This window comes from Podarcis vaucheri (genome assembly GCF_965113315.1).
Source record: "Podarcis vaucheri genome assembly, chromosome: 8".
Classification (NCBI taxonomy): Eukaryota; Metazoa; Chordata; class Lepidosauria; order Squamata; family Lacertidae; genus Podarcis; species Podarcis vaucheri.
In genome coordinates, this window is record NC_138766.1 from 71,165,514 (window position 1) to 71,190,841 (window position 25,328).

The 25,328-nt window shown below is 41.5% G+C and overlaps 1 protein-coding gene and 1 long non-coding RNA gene across 10 annotated transcripts in view; one reads left to right on the forward strand and one right to left on the reverse strand.

Moving 5' to 3' along the window:
* Positions 1 to 21,753, reverse strand: part of RNF19A (ring finger protein 19A, RBR E3 ubiquitin protein ligase) — a 49,830-nt gene extending 28,077 nt beyond the window's left edge. For 4 of the 9 annotated variants that reach the window (XR_014222836.1, XR_014222837.1, XM_082235588.1 and 1 more), the window contains exons 1-4: positions 21,217 to 21,410; positions 20,945 to 21,028; positions 17,321 to 17,470; positions 1,667 to 2,448 (exon numbers count right to left, since the gene is read on the reverse strand). Coding sequence is in view for 7 of the 9 variants with exons in the window: in XM_082235588.1 (XP_082091714.1) it covers positions 1,667 to 2,262 (596 nt within the window). In the remaining 2 variants the exon portion in view is untranslated. Of the gene's footprint in view, positions 1 to 1,666; positions 2,449 to 17,320; positions 17,471 to 20,944; positions 21,029 to 21,216; positions 21,414 to 21,618 lie in introns of those variants that run through there. The other 5 variants (XM_082235585.1, XM_082235583.1, XM_082235582.1 and 2 more) reach the window with 5 other exon arrangements.
* A 905-nt stretch (positions 21,754 to 22,658) lies between these two features.
* Positions 22,659 to 24,614, forward strand: LOC309539641. Its single transcript, XR_014222900.1, has 2 exons — positions 22,659 to 22,793; positions 23,070 to 24,614. It is a non-coding gene; the product is annotated as an uncharacterized lncRNA (long non-coding RNA).
* Positions 24,615 to 25,328: the final 714 nt, after the last annotated feature.

Consider the following 25,328-nt stretch of genomic DNA (forward strand, 5'->3'; position numbering starts at 1 on the left):
AGTATATACTTTTAATGTAAAAAGTGCTTGGCTTAATGACTTCATGGATACTAATGCCATGTATACGATAAACACGAATGCGTAAATTGGTCTAAACCACAGAGCCAAGGGCTTGCCGATCAGAAGGTCGGCGGTTCGAATCCCCGCGACAGGGTGAGCTCCCGTTGTTCAGTCCCTGCTCCTGCCAACCTAGCAGTTCGAAAGCACGTCAAAGTGCAAGCAAATAAATAGGTACCGCTCTGGCGAGAAGGTAAACGGCATTTCTGTGCACTGCTTTGGTTTGCCTGAAGTGGCTTAGTCATGCTGGCCACATGACCAGGAAGCTGTGGACAAACGCCGGCTCCCTCGGCTAGTAAAGCGAGATGAGCACCGCAACCCCAGAGTCGTCCACGACTGGACTTAACAGTCAGGAGTCCCTTTACTTTTACATTTAAGCTGAAATCAGCAGAGGAGGACGTGGCATACTGTTGTGTAAATTTTGTGTAGGAAGGTTTGTATGATTTAAGGTAAGGCAAGTTCAGGGGGGAGTGAAAGATGGATGGAATGTTTGTGTGTGTTGTGTGCTGAATGACAGGGTAGCTTATGACAGAATAGGTATGTGTCTGGGGAGTGACAGTTGGGTTTTGGGGGAAGTGAGAGTAGCTGGTGTGGGTGCTGAGGAGTAAGGGGTAGAGTAGGTTGGATAGGATACAGTTAGGAATAGAGGTATAAGCACATGTTAAAATATTTTAAAAATGAACACCGTTGTTAAAGCAAATCCCATAAAAACCTGTTATATTCAGTGTTTACTATACTAATGAAGTTTTGTTTGTTCCAATCACGTTTCATATTTGGCCAAGCTATCACAACTATGACAAAATAAGTCAGAGATAGGTGTTTATATGGTAGCAGCAGAATAACAGCAGTTAGGAGATTGCTTGAAGTTTTGAGAACCCAGAGCTGGGAACCGAACAAGGCAACCGAAGGCGGGGAAAGAGGTGAGAGGAGCTTTACCAAGCAAAACAGTGATTAGAATGAAAAGTACCCTCTTGCTCCTCCCAAGTAGTGGGCTTGGAAAGGGAAGAATATGACAAAGGGTACACTTGTTCTGGCTTAATGATGACAATCAAATGTGTTTCCTTGAATATTAAAACATTTGCAGCTTTGGAAAAAGTATTCTGGCATCAAGCAGCTACAACAAACTGGTTTATGCTCTCATACTGAATTTCTACTGGCAGCCAATATTTGGGGTTTCTGGCATTAAAACTGCCAATGCCAGGATGTGTAACTACAAAGTTAACTTCTTTATTTTATAAAAAAATTTCACAATTTACACTCAAGAAACTGCTAGGTTTCTTTTCAAAGTGTATTAAAATATTTCTATTTTATTTTAAAGGAACTAAAGTCACTCCTTTAAACACTCTACAGTGTGAAATAACAGCGTTTACCAGAATAAATCTGCCTGTCTGTTCTTTTACTTTGTTTCATCTATGCCATGAAACAATAGGGACTACTTAGCACAACCTGAGCAATATGAGGGAGGCACAAAACTTCAAATGTTAAAATAGTTACAAATTAGTAGACAATTAGAGCAATTTAATGAACTGAATAATATATTTCAGGATGACGACAAGATCCATGTGCTTCATTAGAATGGGTAGGAAGGGGAGTGGAGATAATAACTTACCCACAATCAGGAGCAGGACACCACCTACAATCAGGGTCTGCCACAAGCCATCTTCTAAGCATAAATTCTTCATATTTTTCCATCAATATGTCATCATTTAATATCAATCGAATATCATGGGGATTGAATCGCTCAGAGCACTCTGGACAGCTGATATTAACTCTGCTCTCAGAGATTTCTATCCGGAGATACTGACGTAAGCAATCCACACAAGATCTATGGTGACAAGTCATTATTTCCGGAAACCTCTCCTTGGAGTGTCGCAAAAGGCACAAGGGACACTCCATGAAGTCTCCGCTCTGTTTGCTGATGATGGTTGTTCCATTGTCAGAAGACATATAGGCAGAGAAAATAGAGTTCTTGTCCATACACATTTCCGAATGTATGCTTTCAATACTTGCAATGCCATCCACACCTCCGTTTATATCTCTGGACTTGCGTTTTGTATCCCTTTTTCTTCGAAAGAGAGACCCCAGTGAAATCCTTCTTTTCTTTGGTGCCTTTTTAATTGAAGGCAAGCTTACAGAGGAGGCAGAAGATTGCAAGTCTCTATCAGATCCCATTTGCCGATGTAAACTCATGGCTAAAACATTCATCAGAAATGGATCAAAGCATGTGTACAACACTGATCACTTTAAGGAAAAAAATGCCTATTGAGAAGCAGCACACTTAGAGGTCATGTTGGGGAGGGGGCTAAGTCATGTTATACATGGTCGGGTCTGTCTTCTTCACATACAAAATTCTTCACGACATATAATTCCAGGAAACTCTTCACAGCAATTCTACAAATGAAAGGGAAAGACAAGAGACAGATTAGCATCACATATATTCAGGTTCTTTGTTGTTTTCAGAGGACTTGTATTACTCTGCTAACTCCTATTACAGCTACCTCATCAACTAAACCTCCACCTTGTTTGCTTCAGCCACCTGTGCACTTCTGTCAATTAGCAAGTTGACATAATCAAGGGGTGGACCTTTTTTTGTTACAGTTTAATGATAATACTATATAAGATGTATACAACAAAAAGAAATAATCTAACAAGGAGAATTGCTTGGGAGTTTTCCATTCTGGTGAAATTGATGCATTATTTAAGAACTAAGGAAAAAAAGCAACATGATAACGTCCAAGCTAGAATCCTTTTATTATCGTAGCAGCTTAATATGCTTTGAGTTGCAGGGGCTGTAAGACAAAGCGACACAAATGCTGAATATGCCAAAAGGCGATATCCTATATAGGTGGCAGAAGTGCACAAAGGGGGGGGGGGGAGAACTGGAAAATGATTGTTAAGCACACTGACAATCCTCCCAAGTTATAGATGCATTTAAATCCAGTATTTTATTGAACTGTTACAAGAGAGACACTGTTATTGATAAAGCTGATAAAAAGCAAAGGAGAGAGATAAGAACAACCGTACTCCCCAGTTAGATAGCCCAACTGACCCTGAGTGTCATCTTGTTCAGGCAGGACCATGGAGAAAGTGAGTAGAACCAGCTGTAGCTAATAATGGACATCCAGTTACAAAACCAGCGCAGGCAAGCTGCAGTGGGTGTCACTGGCAGGGCACCCGTTAGGGAGACACCAAAAGAGAACTCTCCCCTTTGGCCTGTGCATTCGGGGTGGCAACAAGGGTGCCCTCCTGCTGGTTGGGTTTCTATTTCCTGTGGTGTGTCTGTGATGTGGGTAGAAAATGTCTGAGTACCAGGTGAGAGGAAGGAGTACCAGGGAAGGGTCTGTGCAGTTCCACCTGTCCTTGGGTGAGAAATAACAAAATGGGTGAGAGCCAGATTGCTATGCATGTCTTTTGATAGTTTACAGTTCTGACAGTGAATAGTTTCATTAACTCCTGGTGATTCTGCATACATTTTTAGTAGAAACAGTAGAATGATTGGTCACAGCAATCTGGCGAATGAGAGGGAGATATTGGAGTAACGGAGTGGATAATGTATTTTTAATGATAGATGTGTGTGAGTTGTGGAAGTGAAATGGGACGAGTGATACGGATGGGCAGGTGGTAGTACATTATTTGTATTTATGTAGAAGGGAAATTGAGAATACATTTAAAATAGAATCTGGAGTGATATGCATGTATTACTGGAATGAGTTTTGCTTATTATGAGTAAACATGTCCCTTGGTAATAAGAGTGAAATTGTTTCCAAAAAAGTACTATGTTTTGCTTTAGGGGGAAAGTTATTATTTTATTTTGTATTGTAGTTCTTCAGTTTCATTGTTTATAAATATATTTGTTACTTTTGTAACCCCCTTAAGACACTTTCTGGGCATAAAAAGGTATATAACTCTATCAAATGAAAAGCAGGAGACACACAGCTTCATATTTTCTAGTACTTCCCTCTTAAATATTACCGTTTTGGCCACATAAGCAACAGCACTCACATAACTGAACTGGAATCAGAAGACAAAATGCTGGTTATTAGGAAAGAAAGGAGGCATTTGTTTACAACAACTATGACCAGGGCTTTTTTGAGTCAGAACTCACCAGAACTCAATTCCAGCACCTCTCAGGTAAACACCGTTGCCATTGAAAGAGCAAAAGAGGCGCTCATGGTAAGTTCCAGCACCTCTTTTTCCAAAAAATAGCACTCGCTATGACCATAATAGAACATCAAGATAATAGAATCTTAGAGTTGGAAGGGACCCCAAGGGTCAGCTAGTCCAACCCCCTGAAATGAATGATGATAAGGCTTCTTTCCTGATGTAGGACTAAGCAATGGACTTCTGAGAGCATATTGACAGTTGGAATGCAACAGAAGATTCAGTTTAGGGCACAGCTTTCCAAACTGTGTGTTGTGACATGTTAGTGTGTTGGCTGCAGTGTTAGGTGTATAGTATGAACGTTCCCCACGCTCCTCCCAGGGCTGCAAAGGGGTTAGTTTAACCTTCAGTTTGCTAGTAAAACTAAATTACTGTGTCCCAAAATGATGCATGTCTAAAAAGTGTGTCACCAACATGTAAAGTTTGGAAAGCTCTGATTTAGGGGGTTGAAGGAAAAGGGGGACATCCTAGGAAAAAAACACTCCTGTAACTACTTCTGCCCATGCGCATGACATAATTTTGAGTGTCTGCGCATGTGCGAGCGGCGAAACCCGGAAGTAACGTGCTCCATTGCAGAGCGCAACCCGAAAATATTCATCCTGAAGCATATTTAACCCGAGGTATGTCTGTAATGCAAAATTAAATACCATAAATTTAGAGCATGGTGTTTTGTTTCTTGTTTTGATTATCTCTTTAGCTTGGTTGACTTTGTGCACAATGATACAAATTTGTTATTGTTAGTTAAAAAGGAAAATTTATGCCTTGAACAAACTCAGTTCCCACGTTTTTATTCTCAAGGCTAACAGCTTCCATAGCAACAACCCAAGTTACCTTTGTATATTTGAGGAATACATGGTAATAGAAAGAAATTCTTCAAGCAGTTGAAGTGGGCTGGTAACACCAGAAAGACTGTACTCAAACCCACATGTCATACATATTAACATTGTAAAATTCTGTTAAATCATTGGAAAGTAATGTTTAAAATCTGAAGAAAATTGAGTTTCTTATTAAGAGATCAGCTGTCACTTAACAAATGGTCTGGCAGTGGCATTTTCCAAATAAAAGTTCTGCAATGGGAAAGGCCCAGAGAAATCTAAATTGGGACTTTGCCCAAATTCTCTCTCTCAAAATCATTCTATGGTTCACCAATGTGCTATATATACACCTTAGGAAACAGCTACAAAGGAGCTGAGAAGTTGCTGTTAGACAAGTTCATTTGCCAGCCATCACTAATTCGGCAACTTCACACTTCCTCTCAGAGAGCTCATTCCCAGCTGATACAGAAACATACTTTACTTAAAGCAGAAGCATATATTTAAAACTTTTAATTAGCTGGTTGTACATTTAAAGTCTGACATTCATTTTTTCTTTCTGTAAAAGCAGTTGAACAGGAGTGTTGTAAATTACTTTAATAGGGCATAGGCCTAGAACTTTTTTTTTTTTTAAATAAGCCCCTCTTAAGTATTGATATTTCCTTTCCCAAGTTATTCCATCTAACTATCCACCCCCATATCTAATAATGGAGCTGAAATGAATAAATGTGGCTATTTAATTTAGCTGGAAATGTACGGTAAACGATGTACAAAATTAGTAAAGTAAATGTATCAAAGTTATTGTTGGCATTAGCATTACTACAGATACAGCATTTGTTTTCATTTTTAATGCTTCAGCAAAAATGAAATAAATGTTTTACAATGCATGCAAATATGAAACATGATTTACATGAACTGTGATTAACAATTCTTCAAGGCACTTAGCAGGGAAAGTTCCACTATTTATGCATCATCAACTAGCCGTTGTTGTTGTTGTTAGCAATTCCAATAGGTTCACTTTGATTTATTACTTCATACAACATAGTATGAACTAGCACATATTAAAATTTAATTTGCACCTATTTCCACGATGTGAAATATGAATCTCCCTCTCCCCACGCCATCATATATTCTGCAGAAATAGGCCACAGCTCCGAAACCTAGAAGCTTTTAAATGCTCCCCAACTATAACAACACTGGCATGAACAATAAAAACATTCACCATAAAGAGTAGCAAATTTTAGTACAGTGTAACAAAAGCTTTTACAATCTGGAGTCCACTTTGGCTGATGAATGAAATGATCTCTTAAAATAGACATGTGGGCACCTGGGTACAGATGGGGGGGGACGACAAAAATAGTGTTCACAGAGGGTCAAAAGGCCAGGAAAAGGCAGGGGCAGCAGTAGATATTAGGGTGTGTGCAAGGGCTTCAAATTTGCCCTATATACCAGCATCTCTGCTTTGTAGTCTGATCTTTTTTTGAGTCACACTTTGTTCTGTAGTTCAGCTCCTGAGCCACTCTGAATGAAATGAAGTTCTGTGTTTTGCCATTCACTATAATGTGGAATCTATAAAATGGCCATAATCCCCCCTTTTGGCTGAAGTGGATGAAATTTATATACAAAGGAGCCCCTCCAGAGTGGATTAAGACTTCCAAATTGCAGACAAACTGCTACAGAGCCTCAAAGGAATGTAGGATTGGGGGGGGGGGACTTAACTGAAACTTTTAACCTTGCTAGTTTCAGCATCTGCATATTCCAGGCAGGAAACTAGGGCTCCAAATCAATTTAAATACCAGGGAATACAAGAGTACAGGAGACAAAAGGCATTATCCAACTTCATATAGAAAAGAAAATTAGCACAGAAAGGGGAAGAGAAACTGACAAAACAGCCCCACCTAATTTGCACTCTACAGGTCTGTGAAATATAGATTTTAAACCCAAGGATGGGGAAAGATAGAAGAACGCCTTGTTGATATTTAACTAAGCTAAATAGTAGATATCACATTCTAGCTGATTTGTTGAATTTTTTTTAAAAAATGTATACTAAGCAGCACTAGAAAATGGCTGAATGAAAACAGGTTTTCAACATGGAAAATTCTGAACAATCTTCAGAAGGTCACCATATAAGTTACTACATATTTGGAAGTCAATACTGTACTGAAATCACCACACCCTTAGCTTAGATTTTCTATACTATGTTTGCTGAATTTAATCTTTACCCTGAAAAGTATTTTTATAGGTTTTAACTGAGAGGCCATAAACTCAGAGAACACAAAAAACAATGTGTGTGTTAACTTATGATGTATTAAAGAATGAGCACAGGATTTCAAACGTTGTCAAGCACTTTCATTAGGATTCCATGTATGACCAAACACTGATTGATGTGAACACTGCCACTGTTGTCTGGTAATACATACACCTCTGGTCATTACTACTGTAGGTAGTATACAATCAATAGCCTCAATTAATTTATTTTGGGGGGTCTCTCCTGCTGAGTAATGCGAGCTGAATAAAGCTGCAACATACCGCTTGGGTAAAGAAAGTTTGTTTTTGCTAACCCTGCAGGAGACAGAGCCAGTGAATTGCCCAACTCTCAGGAGCCTACAATTTCTTCCATTCACTTTGTAATAATATCTTCTCTCTCACACACAGTTAATGTAGTCTTCTACACTTACAATTAATTGTGTTTGTCAAACACATAATGCTCGTGCTGGTGCATCCCCTGGATAACTACCATTTGCTGGGCAACTATCACTCTGCATTGTGACAAGCACATTGTTACTCCCCTGCCCTTGCATAGTCTCCCTTGATGGGTCTGTACCCATGCTGTCTTTGGAGTCATGCTTGGTGCAAAGATCATATTTACTGTATTTCAAAGTGAAAGACGTTGAGTCAACAGAAGAGTCAGTCCTCTTAACCCTTGTCACATTTCCAAAAAGATGCGAGTGCCTAACAGCTTTTAAGGTTTTGAAAGATACAGCAAGTCTTAGCAAGAAAATATGCGTTATTGAGAAATTACTTCCAGTAAACGGGTAAAATGTAGGCCACATTAGCAATCTTGTCTTCGAACTACTTGCATTTCATATAACTATCTCAATAGAGAAGGAAAATAGCTAGCAAGCATAAATATTTTTCAAACAATAAAATTAAATGCAGTCTCATAAAAAGAAAGGGATAACGTGCCCTTTTTCAGTGGATAAATCATAAATAAAACTTTAACTTAAGGCTTTTGTTGTTAAAAAGCAAAGAAGAGGAAGCATCTAAATGAAGTTCTGTGTGAAGAACTGGTTTTTCCACAATTGCAGCATGTCCTGTTTTGGATTTCCTATTTTCCTGGGGAATTATATATAAGAACCTACAACACTATAGGTAAAAACTGGTTATCATACATCTTCATTGCAAGCTTTAAACCACTTAAAGGTAAAGGGACCCCTCACCATTAGGTCCAGTCGTGACCAACTCTGGGGTTGCAGCGCTCATCTCGCTTTATTGGCCGAGGGAGCCGGCGTACAGCTTCCAGGTCATGCGGCCAGCATGACTAAGGTGCTTCTGGCGAACCAGGGCAGCGCACGGAAACGCCATTTACCTTCCCACCGGAGCGCTATCTATTTGTCTACTTGCACTTTGACGTGCTTTCGAACTGCTAGGTTGGCAGGAGCTGGGACCGAGCAACAGGAGCTCACCCCGTCACGGGGATTCGAACCGCAGATCTTCTGATCGGCAAGTCCTAGGCTCTGTGGTTTAACCCACAGCGCCACCCACGTCCCTGTTTTTCAGCATACCTAAGTGGTTTAAAGGGACACAGGTGGCGTTGTGGGTTAAACCACAGAGCCTAGGACTTGCCGATCAGAAGGTCGGCGGTTCAAATCCTCGCAGCGAGGAGAGCTCCCGTTGCTCGGTCCTAGCTTTCCATAAATTAGGGTAGCTAACAAAGTGCATATATGTGTAATTTCTAGAAGAGTTAGCTTGACTGTTGATTTAAAAATATATACAGTGGTACCTCGCAAGACGAACGCCTCGCAAGACGGAAAACCCGCTAGACGAAAGGGTTTTCTGTTTTGGAGGCGCTTCGCAAGACGAATTTCCCTATGGGCTTGCTTCGCAAGACGACAGCCCATAGGGAAATATCCGGGACAGCGGGGAAGCGCAGCGCGTCTTCCCCACTGTCCTCGGACCTCCTCCGAAGCCGGGTGGTGGGGCGGGAACGCCTCCTCCCGCCGCCGCCGGGCTTCGGAACAATGCTCCGAAGCCAGGTGGCGGGGCGGGAACACCTGCCCCCGAAGCCGGGCGGCGGGGCGGGAACACTTGCCCCCGCCGCCCGGCTTCGGAACGCTGCTCCGAAGCCGGGCGGCGGGGCGAGAACACCTTCTGAAGGCGGGCGGGGGGCGAAAGTCTTTGTCCCCCCTGCCTGCCTTCCTAGGGGCTTTTAAATCGCCCCGGACAGCGGAGAAGTCCTCCGCTGTCCCGGGGCAACTTTAAAATGCCGCCCGCCAGCATTTTAAGATCGCCCGGACAGCGGAGAAGTCCTCCGCTGTCCCGGGGTTTTTTAAAATGCTGGGGGTGGGAAGAAAAGCCCTTGTCCCCCCCCCCCCAGCCTTCAGAAGAGGTCCGGGGACAGACTGTCCCCGGACCTGGTCTGAAGGCGGTTTCCCTAGGAACGCATTAATTGATTTTCAATGCATTCCTATGGGAAACCGTGCATCGCAAGACGAAAAACTCGCAAGACGAAGAGACTTGCGGAACGAATTAATTTCGTATTGCGGGGCACCACTGTATTCCTGAGTCGTTGATTCAGGCTTGTTTTAAAAGACTAAACAGGAAACCTCTTCAGCAATTCAACTAAATCAGGGGTAACAACCACAGCCCAGGTCAGGCACACAAAGCCATTTTAAATGGTGCACAAACCCTCATTTTACTCAGAACTAGAGCACTAGGCCAGAGGGATTTTTCACCCACCCATGCCACACAAGTTAACTGAGATTGTTTCCTCATCCTAGGCGAGTTAACAGTGGGTGCAAAGGCACTCCCAGGAATGCCTGGTGGAGGAAATCTCAGACAGCAGGGAAGGAGGGAAAGTATTCAGCCCATTACAGTTCTGGGGCCTGTGAAGACATAAACCTCTCCCAGCTAGCTTAGTGCTGTGATGAGGAACTTGCTCCATAGCAGGGCTGGGCTGAAAGGAGGGACTTAAACCTCCAAATCCAGCCCAGTGCTATGAGGAGAATGAGCATGGCTGGTTCCAGCATGTATTTGTGGTGAGTGTGTTTGTGTGTATAAGGTATGTGCACTGTGTGTGTGTACGTTTGTGTGTAGTACGCACACACAATATGTTTGATGGCCACTTTGGCCATTATGACTGCTGGAATGCTGTTCACAGAGGACTGACCAATCTTGAATGTGGCTGTGAGACTGAAAAGTTACCGCTCCATAGACTAAGTACAATCATTTTTTAAAGTATCCAATTAAATAGAGGAAGTCATGGGTAGTTGTGTCCCATTGCTGGCTATGCATCTGCTTATATAGTACAAGATATAGAAACTGGTTAACCATTTCTGCCATTTGTATTTGAACATTACAGCTGACATGATATGAAATTATATTTAATGTGCCTTATTTAATAGTCTTCTTTAAAGTTTGATGCGAATTGTTAGATTTCTTACTCACTCTTCAACATGAGGTTCTAGGGTTGGTTGCAATAATTTAAAGATACAATATTTTAAAATAATGAATTACAATTCAGAGAGAAAGTGTCAAGGGTCAAGGTAAAGAGATGTCTGGGAGATGTGGCAGTGGTCTTTGACCACCCATAATCCGTTTAAATCTCCAGAGCACAAAACAAATCTGTTAACACTATCAGAAAACAGTATTAGATTAAAATAGAAATAATCTACCAGAAAACATTATAAGATGCTTTGTAAGTATTTATTTATTACTAAAGCCAAACAATTGTGCTAAGGTTCTCTGAGAAAAAGGACCGTCTGAAACATGAAATGGGATCACAATACAAAGAGATAATTATCTACTAGGATATTTTAAACTGCTACTTTGTTCTTATATATTTTATGGTGCATGACTTTTGAAGCAGGTTAGTAATATCCTGTTCTCTTCTAATGCCGTACAGGACTAATGCCCGAATCCAGAGATAGCCTGTTGTTGCCTGTGACTATGTACACAAAACTATGCAACTATTCATGCATGAATAGCTTCTAGAAGAAAGCATCTAAAATTTGAGACACACTGCTGGCAGAACCAATAAAGGAGACTCATAGCCCAGGAGTTAAATGAATACTTAAGGATGAACAAAGATCCTCCTTACTTGCACTCATCTCACCATTTTCAGAGTGGTAGGGTCATAGCTCCAGTGCTTTTAGAATTTGAAAATTGGAAAATGAAAAAGGTACAGAAATATTCCCCACAATCAACAGACCTTTATAACTACTTGTAATATATTTAAAAATGGCTGAAAAATAGCTGGTTTCTGCTTTTGGCAGTGTAATAGCTGAATAACAGGAAATGGTTCAGACTACAAAAACAACTGTTAAAGTTAAAACACATGCATTGGAAAGCATGTGATTCAGCCGTGAAAAGAAATGATTTTATTATGGGAAGTGCTATAAATTTCATCTTCAAGTGTTGAACATGAGAAAGAATATAAGCAAGTCAGTAGAACAGAATTACAGTCAAATATATGCTGCTAAGCTAACAACTAAAAATATCTACTTGCCAATATGGAAAAGATAAGGAAGAAGTAGCCAATACTAGTTTGCCCAAAGTGAATAAAAGTTTGCTAAAATTCAATTTCTATTACTGGAAGATATACAATTCCTTTTTTATATTTTTGCTCTGAAGTTAAATCTTTTTAAATAAGTGGATTCCAGTTTATCTGGAAACAATTGGTGCCACTCTGGAAAGTCCTAAGGAATAGGAAGGGAATGTCATCCACCAGCTCATACAAATTCCTTTAATCTTTTAAGAAGTGTATATTGGGTTATGTGTGATCGCTGAACTCTGAACACTATTTTAGTACCTACTTAAATCCTCACATGTATAACACTAGTAATTACAATGCACTACTGACATTATAAAGTGACTACCATTGAGGCAGTCAATGGGTGCATCAGCTCCATGGATGTTGGCAACATGGCAGGAGACAGAGCCAAGGAAGCTATAAATACATAGATTTCCTAAGAATACTAGACCAAATGATACAAAACATCATTCATTTATTTCAAAGACTTCCAGTTCATCAAAAGCCCCCAAAGTAGCTACACAACCTGCATAGAAGGTAACCTCCTAGATAACACAGATGCTCCTTGATAGGGGTGGGGAACAGCTTAAGGGCAGCACTATTCTAGGCAACTTTCCAGTGCCTACGTGCCACTGGTGGATGGGGCCAGAGGTGAATGCGGGTGAACAACAAGTGTAAATTTTACCTCTGTACAGTAGGCAAGTTTCTACACACAACTTATGCCCTTCACTATTGTCCACCTTGAGAGGGAACCGCTTGCGGGTATTAAGTAGGGATAGTAAAAGGTGTGGCCTGGGGAGATTCCCAAGTGCAAACAAACAGAGGCTAGGGGGCTGCATTTGACTCCTGGGCCTGAGGTTCCCTACCCCTGTTCTAGAAATATTATTCTTATGGCTCTCTATGTTATGATTGCTGCTGAAGTTGTGCTAACTTCTGATTTGATATGACAGTTGTGTTTTATGGTGTATTTGTGTTGCTATTGGCTGGTTTTAAATTTTGAACTGAATGTTTCAAATATATACAACACCCAAGAGAAAGTTTGTTATCAAGCAGCTGATAAATGGAGTAAATTTAATGGCTAAAGGCTCAAACCCTTCAGAAGGGATAAATGGCCTATGGGGGGATCAGAGCAAAGCAGCAGACACATGCGATTCTGAAGCCCAAAATGCCTTGGCACCTATGACCAACATGTAGTAATATGGGGTGAAAAATTTTCTGCAAGGCAGGAAGTTTTCTACCACTATATTTTTCCATTTTAAAAATGTTCCTTTTCTAAAAGTACATTTTCCCCATAAAATTGTTTTAACATAATGAACGGATACAGTAACAGTAAAGTTGCAGTTTCAAACATGCTGTTTAATATTTTAGGTTCCTAGGAATCACAGCTTGCCTACCCTTGTGCATGCCTGCATACCCATATCTCCAGCCCATTTCTGGAAATGGGATGGGATAGTAAAACTAAACGTCTGAATGATCCAACTATGCCAAGTCAGATCCCAGTCAATTCAAGGCATTTGAAATTTTTCGAACTAAAGTGCCCTAAAAAAACTTTTTGCAACTTTTTTGCATGGCAACAGCAACACAGTATCAATTATTGTAAGGATATATGCTTCCTACAGTTAAATATTTTATTCATGATTTTCCTAGCGCCTTTAGGGGACTTTCTGGGTTTTGATAATATAAACACACTGATACTAAATGTGTTAAAAACCTCAAGTGAAAAGAGATATTGATGGAAATCTAAAATTTGCTTAATATTTAGACTCAGTAAGCCCTTTGAGATTCAAGTTCGGAACTCCCATTTCCTAAACCTTTGAACATATGGCATCATGGGTAAATATTTAAATCAACAATTGAAAGAACCACACTAGCACATGCATAAATGAGCCAAATTTTTGTATGGTATTACTGTGGGCTTCATATAGGACCCACTGACTAGCAAATAGTAACAGGTGCTGGGATCCAGGAGATACCATCCATATATTTCTAGAATAATCCAATGAACAACTGTATTCCTATTTTAGGTCCTTCAACTAGCTGATCTCTGCAATTTGTTGTTTGATTCTACTAACCAGAAAGAATGAACATTTACTTCCCAACTCATGAAGTAATGACAGTTTGTACAGTAACTGATATGGCTTATGAAAAAGTTCTGGGCCCAATCTTTAACTAAATAATCTTGCCTAATATTCCTGCACAAAGACAGCCAAACCAAAATCTGCCTGCCTCTAAGCAAATATAATTCTGCAGTGTGTGCAAACTACATGACTGAAGGTTCAAGTTATGTTCCTAGGTTGTATAAAAGCTCTATATATTTTAATTGCTATAGCAACCATATTTATTAACTTGCTATATTTGTTTGACTGCCCAACATGTTCTCTAGAGGCTCTAAAAATTAAATAAAATGCCATATCAAGAACGCAAGCTAACCAAGATGTTTGTTCAGGAAATGTTAAATTTCAAAATGGAAAACTTGATTTAAAAACCAATCCACCCTGTTTCCAGAATGTCCAGTGTCCTCCATGCAACATTTCATTTATGTAGAGCTTCCTCCCAAAGTTGCTTCTTCCTTCCCCCAATGATCCCCCTGTCCCCACATAAGCACATTATATTCCAAGATAAGATGGTACAGAAACAGTACTATACACATGGCCATTAGAAGCATACATGTAATTTCACAATTCATTACAGGGTCATTAGGGAACTTCCACATGAACGCCAAGGTCTTTGTACAACATCTGGAAAAAATAACCTCTATGACATTAAGGACTTGCCAATGAGTCCTTATGGATACCAATTAGCCAAGCAAGTTTGCATGACAGCCCTATACATGTCTACTCGAAATTTAAGTCCCACCGACTTACTTCCAGGTAAGTGTATAGGACTACAGCCTTCAGTGTCTATAAAAAGAGAATAACACCATTCCAGAGACTTCCCTCAATAATAGTAGTTCATATGTAAATACAAGCATAATAAAAATAAACAACTGAAGCATCCTTACAGGGTTAAAAGGTAAAGGTAAAGGTACCCCTGCCCGAACGGGCCAGTCTTGACAGACTCTGGGGTTTGTGCGCCCATCTCACATCTATTGGCCGGGGGCCAGCGCTGTCCGGAGACACTTCCGGGTCACGTGGCCAGCGTGACAACGCTGCTCTGGCGAGCCAGAGCCGCACACGGAACGCCGTTTACCTTCCCGCTGGTAAGCGGTACCTATTTATCTACTTGCCCCCGGGGGTGCTTTCGAACTGCTAGGTGGGCAGGCGCTGGGACCGAACAGCGGGAGCGCACCCCGCCGCGGGGATTCGAACCGCCGACCTTTCGATCGGCAAGCCCTAGGCGTTGAGGCTTTAGCCCACAGCGCCACCCGCGTCCTTACAGGGTTAGGGAAAGGCAAAATATTTCACTTAAAGTGCAGTGACTCTCAGAGCATGAACAATGAAATACAAAGCCATTTTTACTGCGAGAGTAGTGATAATTGTTAAAGCAAAACTGAATAATATAACTGGATGCAAGAAACAATTTTTTAATAAGCTAAGATAATTTCTGATATGCTAAAAGGCATAGATTAAAACTGCAGAGTGGAAGGAAAGGAGGACCTTTTTCTGCCTCCCCACTTCCAGCTACTCTCTGAAGACTGGAGACCCTCTAAAGAATATCAGGGGGGTGGGGCAGGGGAAGAAACAGAGTCCAGACCATGTGAAAAATGAACATAATATTTAAGCTGCAGTTTATTCATTTTCAGCTTTGTATTCTTGTTATTAAAAAAGTGTGCCTAGACATTCCATTGTTACACCCATAACTTAGGTTTAAGGTGCCATTTAGCCCCTAGCTTTCGTATCTGTTTCTAACATTGCTTTGTTCTTGAAACAAAAAGGTGAACTTGATCCAAAATAAGTTTATTTTTTAAAATTCTAGAAAATTTTCTCTGTTGGTTGTCCAATACATTAGGATAGAGTAATTTTTAAATATCTGAATGCCTCAGTTTTTTCTAGTGTAAAATAAATGACGTTACTGTACTTCTATTGTAGTGATAAAATGGAGGTAGGAATTTATATCCTCTAACCTGGATGCATTCAACTCAAAATATTGCCATCACATTTCTACTGTGACATGTAGCTTTTACTGTGCAGTGTCTATTTCAGAAAAGCAACCCCTTTTCTCTCCAAAGCAGCCTCCAGGGCACATCTTTTAAATGTACAATTATTGAAGGGATGGAACAGGAGCAAGGTGGCCATAATAATGACAGTTTTTAAAAAGGCAGGCTTACATTGTGTTATACCTGCCAAAAAGGTAGGAATAATTTGGTAGAATAGCTCTATGCTATGTAGATAAAATAAGCTGCTATCTAGAAATTTTCCCTATGGAAATGTACACGAAAGTTAAATATGATTAACAGGTAAAGGTAAAGGGACCCCTAGCCATTAGGTCCAGTCATGGCTGACTCTGGGGTTGCGGCGCTCATAACAGCTTCCGGGTCATGCAGCCAGCATGACTAAGCCGCTTCTGGTGAACCAGAGCAGCACACGGAAACACCGTTTATCTTCCCGCCGGAGCGATACCTATTTATCTACTTGCACTTTAATGTGCTTTCGAACTGCTAGGTTGGCAAGAGCAGGGACCGAGTAATGGGAGCTCACCCCGTCACGGGGATTTGAACTGCCGACCTTCTGATCGGCAAGTCCTAGGCTCTGCTGCCATTTCCCAATTCCTAAAGGAAGTCATCCAGTCTTTTTGCTGAGGATCTCTTCAGGACAGTATCTTTTCTCCAGGGAAGGAAGTTATACAAACACAAGGAAGCAAATAAATCCATCATATGAAAAGGTGTCATTAAAGTCCCTACTAAGTTACTTACAAGACAGAATTGTGTATTTAAATATTTTTATTAAAAATTAGTCTGATTTGCAAGCATCTCACATTTCCAGGGTTTTGGCTACACAAGGGTAAGAGTGAGTTCAGTTTTGTTTTCTTTCACCTATGTGCACAGGACTTTCCGCCTTCTACAGCAGCATCTGACACTGCCATAAGTAAGGACACAGAATACTGGATGGGAGAGACTTCTATATCCATACAATATTTCCTTTTGGTGATATATGTCACATGGTTTTGCTTCATGTTAAGAATGTTCCATTTGTAGGTCATAAAATAATTCTATGCCAGGTCAGATTGCCTAATAACAGATTTAGCAAAAGTCTTGAAAAGGTAGCAGCTTACATATTTATCTTGCAACTTGCAATTTAAGGAATTATGTTTATTGTATTAATGCTGTGCAAAAACTGAGCAATAAAGACATAAGAGGTTTTTGGTCTTGAGAAGTTAAAAGTGAAAGAAAGCAGAACAGCTAGAAAAAGAACAAAATGCAGGTAGCTTAGGAATCATATCTTAAATAGGAATCGTATCTCAAAAGAATGATACGTCAAGATATAGCTGCAAAGCTTGGCATTTATTTAACACAGTTTATGTGTTTTCAATACAGAAAATAAAATTTATTAATTTATGGAAAAATGGAGTGATATATACAATGCAACTCAAGAGTCATTACCTTCTTGGAGGAAATCAACCTCCATGTGCCAGTCAGATGTACATATTAAGCCGAGGAACCTTAAAGATCATGCTCAATCTTGTAATGCTGTCATCTGTTGAATTAGTCCATTATATCTTTTGCCAACTAAGTGAAAGTGGAACTTAAGAGCTGAAATACAAACAAAAGGAGAAAACAGCATTAAGCCATGAACAATAGAAGGAATCCCCTCTAACAATACACAAAAAATGCCTTAAGCAGTAGATGCAAATTCCACAGGAAGGAAGGGAAGAGTGGACTGGAGATGGTGTAATTTTATACATCAAGGAGACCAAGCTAGATATCCCCCAAAAGGGTGGCCACCTTCACGGAACCAATATGGGTAGCAATACCAAGGTCGAAAGTGTGATTCAATACTGGGGACGTACTATGATAACCCTGACCAAAATGCCCACAATGATCTTCAGGTGGCTAATAAATCAAGAACGTCCCTAAAAGACGACCTTGCTGTAGTAATAGGAAAGTTCAATTACCCTTCTAAAGACTGGATACATGCACGTTCCACTTATGACAAAGAGGTAGAATTTCTAGATCCCTAAATGTCTGTGTATAGGTGTAATGTGGGGTGTATGGGGTGTCAGCAGAAGAGTAGTACCTTTGTGGCTCCCAGAAGCTGTCAGCATGTGACACAGCCACAGTGCTGAGAGGGGGCCCTGTAGAGGTCACTAGTGCAGCAAAAACAACGTGTGAGGCAGCAGTTTTAAGTTACCAGTCTCTGCAGCCGTAGCAGGTGCGGTGATTGTCCAGAAGTTTGACTTTACCCCTGGAGACACACTCCATTGTCAAAAATGACTGTACCTAAAATATGAATGAACCAGAGGGGCAACAAGCCTGGACTTTTACATAGTGCTCAAGACTTGATGCAATATGTGTTGTCAAACCAACTGGCCACAGCAACTACACAGTGCTTTCAAATTCTATATACAGTGGTGCCCCGCAAGACAAATGCCTCGCAAGACGAAAAACTCACTAGACGAAAGGGTTTTGCGGTTTTTGAGCTGCTTCGCAAGACGAATTTCCCTATGGGCTTGCTTCGCAAGACGAAAACGTCTTGCAAGTTTGTTTCCTTTTTCTTAACACCGATAATACAGTTGCGACTTGACTTCGAGGAGCAACTCATAGAACGCGGTGTGGTAGCCTTTTTTGAGGTTTTTGGTGATTTTTGAAGCTTTTCCAAAACTTTTCCGACACCGTGCTTCGCAAGACGAAAAATTCGCTAGACGAAAAAACTCGCGGAATGAATTAATTTCGTCTTGCAAGGCACCACTGTATATATGTAAGTTGACAATTCCCAAAAAAATCCAACAGTCACACCTGACTTCAAAAGAGGAAACTTCTTAAAAAAAGAGGATTGGTAAAAATGAAGTTAAAAGGAAAAGTGAAGACCATCACATCTTTCCAGAGCACCTAGGGTTATTCAAGCTACAAGTAGCTAGAACATATGTGGTATCGCAAACAAGGAAAGGCACCATCAAGGCCAAAGGGATGTCACCATAATTAATGAGCAGAATCAAGGAAGCTTTTAAGAGGCAATAAGACTTTCTTCAGAAAATGGAAGCCTCCTCCAAATGAGGAGAACAAAAGGGAACATGAACTTTGACAAAAGAAATGCAAGAAGACAATAGTGATGCAAAAAATAATTCGAGGAGTACAGTGAATAGCTAATGAGAACACTTTGTTCTTTCACTGTTTAAGTAAATCTATCTTAACAGGCTTAGTTCAGAATTCTAACTTTACTTTTATGAATTTGAACTGATGACCAGTGATCATAGACCTCTCTCTGTTTTCAACCTAGTATTTCAAAGAGAAAAGTTATAGCTCAGTGGTCGAGCATCTTATTTGCATGCAGCAGGCCCCAGGTTCAATCATTAGCATCTCCAGGCAGAGCTATTAAAACTGCTGCCTAAAACCTCAGGGTGTAGACAATACCGAGCTGCCTTTTATTGCGCCAAACTTTGGTACATCTAGCTCTATTATCCACACTGACTGGATGCAGCTCTTCTGCATTTTAGGCAGAGGTCTCCCCTAACCCTACCTGGAGATGCAGGAATTGAACCTGGGGCCTTCTATATGCAAATCAGATGCTCTACTACTGAACTATATCCCTTCCCCTTCAAATGCCAGTGCCTATGATCATTCATTTTAATCAATTTCAAATTCATAAGACTAAAGCTGGACTTCTAAACTAAGCCTGTTAGTTTGGACAAATTCACTGAAATAGTGACTGAATGAAGTGTTCTCATTCACTATTCCATCTTTAACATGTTAATTAAGACAGTTAATCTGTTTAGTCAGAATCTGCTTATCATGAACACTAAATACTTTATAGCGGGTAAAAGGAAGAACTCAAATACCAGTCCTTCTACTTGCACTTTTTAAAAACAACAGTTTTTATTTTAAAGAGAGACTTATAGAACTTCAATAAGGTTCTGGGGCCATGCATGATTAGCACATTTAGTCCTACAATTCCACAGTCGCCTCCACAAGCACCCTCTGACCTTTGTGCAACTCTCAGTGACTTTAACTGCACTGATGTGACACCAGTGCCTACAAAAATGTTTTACATTAGCAAATTCTGTGTCCACTAAGTGGAAATAAAGGTGGATTGTGGTAGAAGTTATACTATTGTCAGTTCTCCCCCACACTCTTACAATCAGCAGCATTCCAATCTGGGCACTGAAAGCACACTCTGAAGTTTTGGTTTCAAACCAAGAAACTAGCAAAAAGATCCATCAGGCAGTACAGTTGTGGTTGCCAGTGAAATACTATGGGGAAATTCCACATTACTTCATATTGAACTCTTGGTGCAGTTCATTTGATCAGCAACAGCTCTCCTTTCATTAGACCTAAGCTTTTTAGATGTACTTCTGATGCCTATGTAGCTCTCAGGGCTTATTATTAAAGCTCCCATGTCCACTTGTATGAAAAGGATCCCACTTCTGCAAGCTACTAAGCTGTGCTGTTATTCATTAAAAACTTTTCAGACACTGGTATCATCCAAGTCAGCCTCACAGGAGTTCCAGGCATAAGTAGTGAAATGCCAGTGACCACCTACAGGGTGAGTTGCATTGTAGTTGCCTTTTTCGTTTTTTAAATTCAATACTCCTCCACTGAGAAATACTGTACAGTTCAATAGAGTATTTAAATATGTCAGACTGCCCTTTGAACACAAGCTTCTTTAAAGAGATTACATTTAAGGCTACCCAGTTTATTCAACCGCCCCAAAAGGCAGGATAAGGGAGGACGAAATCCACATTCCCAACAAATTGTAATCCGAGGGGAAAGGGAAGTAGTAGCAGCAGCAGCAGCAGCAGCAGTGCAGCCTTTATAGGACAAAAGTTAGCTAGTCTCGCCCCAATTTGGAGTGGATGTGGAAAATTTCCCCCTCCCCTGGGAGTGAACTTCCTCGTAGTTTCGGCTGTGCGTGTGTGTTAATGTGTCTTTCTAACGCTTTCGGTTTTACAGAAAGCCCCATTTCTGACAGAAAACGGTTCTGTGCCACAACTTCTAAGAGCGGTCTTTAATAAAAAATACTATTTTTTTCAGATTCCGCCCGCCCACCCCACCCCAAGGCAGAGAATGTACCTTTGTTTTACAAGAAGGAAGTGCAATAGAGACGCTCCGAAGCTGTATGAGAGAAAGGAGAGGGCGTTTTTCCAAAGTCCTTTCCTCAGAAAGGGAAAAAAAAACTTACTGGGGTGTGGAAGAGATTGAAAATGGAGTTTCCACCCCCCCCCCGCACCCCACCCCGAGTTTCTCCTCGGACTTTGCCCCGCGGAGTGGATGAGGGTTTCAAAGTCTGTCCAGTATTAGGCCCCCCCCCTCCCCGGGGGGGGCGGGTGGGAAAGAGAATTTACCCGGCGGCTTCGGAGAACAAGGCGGGCCCCACGGCTGGTTGCTGGCCTCCCCCCTCTGGCGGCCCAGCCGGGGAGCTGAGGGGAGACAATGGCCACGATGACTTCACCCTCCAGTAATGCGAGGAGCAGCGGCAGCAACGGCCGCCGCCGACTAATCCCCTCTGAGCGCCCGTGAGCGGCGGCCTGGGAGGGACCCCTCGGTGGAAGCCTCCCCCCCCCCACCTTCAGGCGCCAGTTCGCTCGGGGAGCCACTCCCGCCCGCCCGCCCGCCTCCCTGACGGGCGGCTTCTTCGGGGGCCCCTCCGCCCCCCCGAACCAACTGCCGACACCTCGAGCCCTCACGGCAGAGGCCCTCGGAACGCCAACGGACGCCGCCCGCCAGTCCCTTCCCTTCCCCAATACCTTTTTAACTCTGCCGAGGCGGCAGCAGCAGCAGCAGCAGCAGTCTCCCCCTCTCCACCCGACTGGGCCCGGCCCGGCCCCGCGCAGGAAGTGCCTGTGAGGAGGAAAAAGAAAGCGGAGCGTGTGAGGGAGGCGGGCGGGCGGGGGAGGCGCAAGGCGAAGCGAAGCTACCAGGCCCCAGGCAGGGCTCGGGTTGGGCTTTGCCCGGCCGGGAGGAGGCTTCTTTCCGCCTCTCTTTCTCCCCCTGCTGAGATCACAGACGAGGCGGGGCCGCCGAGCGGTTGAACCCGGTGTCCGTCCCGCGGGGGAGGAGGGAAGTCTCGTGGATGTGGGGGGGAGAAAGGGGCAGGAGGAGACGGCATTTTTATCCCCGCGCCTTGGAGGGCGGAAGCTGCTCCCGGTTCCTTTACCTCGCCGGCACCTGAGAGGTAGCAGCCGCGCTCCTCTGCCAGGGGATTAAGCTCACCTGACGCTCGCACACCCGGAGTCTCAAGGACTAGGGCTGCAAGCTCCTCCACGTATCTGCGAGTAAGCTCCATTGAATTCAGTGGGGTTTACTTCTGAGTAGGATTGCTCTACAAGAGGTTTTATTGCGGCGTGTGGCCCACCCATCCCCTTTTTTTGGCACTGGAACCCAATTCTGTCACAGTCTGTTAGCCTTGACGGTAGGTGCCCCCAAATTATTATTTTTAGTTATTTACATAGTAATACCTGTTCTTTATTTAGGCTTTATTTATTGCCTCCGGCATTATGTCAGCTGAAAATTAGTGCACTTTTAAAAACATGGGGGGAAGTGCTCTCCTAAACATGTTTATTCAGAGTTAGACGTCTTCCCCTAATAGGTGGGCTTAGGCATCCATGAGAAAAGCTGAATTTTTGCTTGGTATGCAACTTTTATAGTATTCCTGGGGAAGGAGGATTTAGCAATCTAATCCAATGTAAAACAACCTAGTAAAGTATAAGATGCCCTATAATACATTGAATTAGAAGAATAAAAGAAAACGTATCTTACTGAAGAATGATGTGTAGTTTCTTTTATAAACTTTATACTGTAGGGTTTGTCAACTATTTTCTAGTAAAAATGTTGAATTGGACATTTTCACAAAGGTTAAACTTTGGTCTTTAAACATCTAAAGAGAAATAGGTGCTTCCCTACTCTACTGGTTTATACAGTGGTGCCTCGCAAGATGAATGCCTCGCAAGACGAAAAACTCGCAAGACGAAAGAGTTTTTCGTTTTTTGAGTTGCTTCGCAAGACGAATTTCCCTATGGGCTTGCTTCGAAAGACGAAAACGTCTTGCAAGTTATGTTTCCTTTTTCTTAAAACCGTTAATACCCAGTGTGCATTGCTTGAAGAGGTGCAGTTGCGACTTCGCAAGACGAAAAATTTGCAAGACGAAAAAACTCGCAGAACGAATTAATTTCGTCTTGCGAGGCACCACTGTACCCAGATTATAGTGTGTTCCAGGACGCAGATAGGTGTTCCTATGTTTCAATACAGCTCCACAAAGAAAAAGTTAACATGCCAGGGAGAAAGCTGAACTGAGCCATTCTCCACACAAGGGAGTTTTGTTTTAAAGAAGAGCATTCAAGCAAGTCAACTTCTACCTGTTTTTCCCAGCAAGTACTAGTCACTGGATTCTACTGGATGGATTTTACTGAACCTTACAACTTTTGGAAAATGCCCTTTAGTTTTCTTGGTGTTCCATGGTTGCTATGGGGAAACTGGAAATGCTGGTATGCATGTGTCCTTGTGTCCAACCTCTCAGCAAAGACATATAGTTTGAAATACTGTATATGTCTCTTTTCTTTCTCACTCACACAACTATAATTAATTACTCTCCTCTCTGCAAGGCTGAGTGTCGATGTGGGTGAGACAACAGAAAACCCAGTACGTAGTTCCATCATCCATAAACCACCTCCTCACACCCACATATTCTTAGAAGTGCACTTTAATTAGTTTTTAAACCAGTAGTAAGTGTATTTATTACTGGTCTCCACACTCATAATTTATGAGTAAATCTCAGAATAATTTTGTTTTATACTTCCAAACAGGCCATACTACTTCACACCCACACTGAAAGTGTCTCAAAAATATTTTGTAAAGTTGTTCCACTTGTTGATTTTAGTTCACACACATTGTGTTTCCTCAGTAAATGCATGATGGAGAATTTCCATTCTAAATTAAAGTCACCGTCCAGTAGAGAGGACTAAATATTAAAATTACACACATACCCAACTATATTATTTATGAACAGCTAATCCTGACTCTTGGCACATATCCTTGGAAGGTGTGTGAAGCTTCCCCAGTGAAGCTGGACTCCTGGTAAGCTTGGTAAACCAGCCTGTGTTCATTGCTTTTTGTATTTCCTGCATGCGTACAATGACACCACACAGTGACCCTGTTTAATACATGTTCAAATCTTAATGCTTTTGTTCTTTGACAACTGCCTTTCCATAATTTCCTCCTATAGGAAAAGCTACATTTATACTGTATGCCTATGCATTTCTAAGTAACACATAGTGTGATATGTGACTGATAATGCATAACTTTAATAATAACTGGTTGAGAGCAACAGGAAATAATGTAATCACTGTATCATTGAATTAGTCATATTTCTTAGAACTACCATTTGAATTAAATTTACTTTCCTTTGTTACATGTGGCATTAACCATATGTTCATACCGAAAACTGTATGACTCTCCACAGGCCTTCTGTTGTTCCTTATCAATCAATACACCAGAAGTAAGTTTGCATATATGGAATGCAGCCTTAAACAATAGTTGGGGATGCAACTGTGTAAGGAAAACACAGGCTGTATAGCCATGCAGTATGTATAACTGTGCAGTCAGATTTATATTTTTCTTGTATCATATCAAATTTTTAAGGATTACAACAGTAATTCAAAGTAGTTAAATTACTTTTGGACCTCATGTTCACTGATAAGTAAAAGTACAGAAGAAAAATTGATACTTGAATAAAGCAATATTGTTATGTACTTACTGACCTGCTAATTGGATTTTTATTACATTTAATTTATTTCATAACATTTATACACTGCTTGATTGTAAAAAACCTCAGAGCGGGCCGGTCCGAGTATACCCCGGACTACAAGGTGCTGAGGAATGCTTATTTTGCTTAAACCATCTTTCAGGAAAAACTACCCCCTGCTTCTGAACTTCCTTGATGAATCTGGCTAGCCCTTTTCCACGAGAAAGAATGCTAATGTAGAGGAACTGTTGATCTAATGCAGGGGTAGGCAACCTAAGGCCTGGGGGCTGGATGCGGCCCAATCACCTTCTCAATCTGGCCTGCAGACGGTCCGGGAATCAGCATGTTTTTACATGAGTAGAATGTGTCCTTTTATTTCAAATGCATCTCTGGGTTACAGTGGTACCTCGGGTTACATACGCTTCAAGTTACAGACTCCGCTAACCCAGAAATTGTGCTTCAGGTTAAGAACTTTGCTTCAGGATAAGGACAGAAATTGGGCTCTGGCGGCGCGGCGGCAGCAGGAGACCCCATTAGCTAAAGTGGTGCTTCAGGTTAAGAACAGTTTCAGGTTAAGAACGGACCTCCGGAACGAATTAAGTACTTAACCCGAGATACCACTGTATTTGTGGGGCCTGCCTGGTGCTTATACATGAGTAGAATATGTGCTTTTATTTAAAATGCATCTCTGGGTTATTTATGGGGCATAGGATTTGT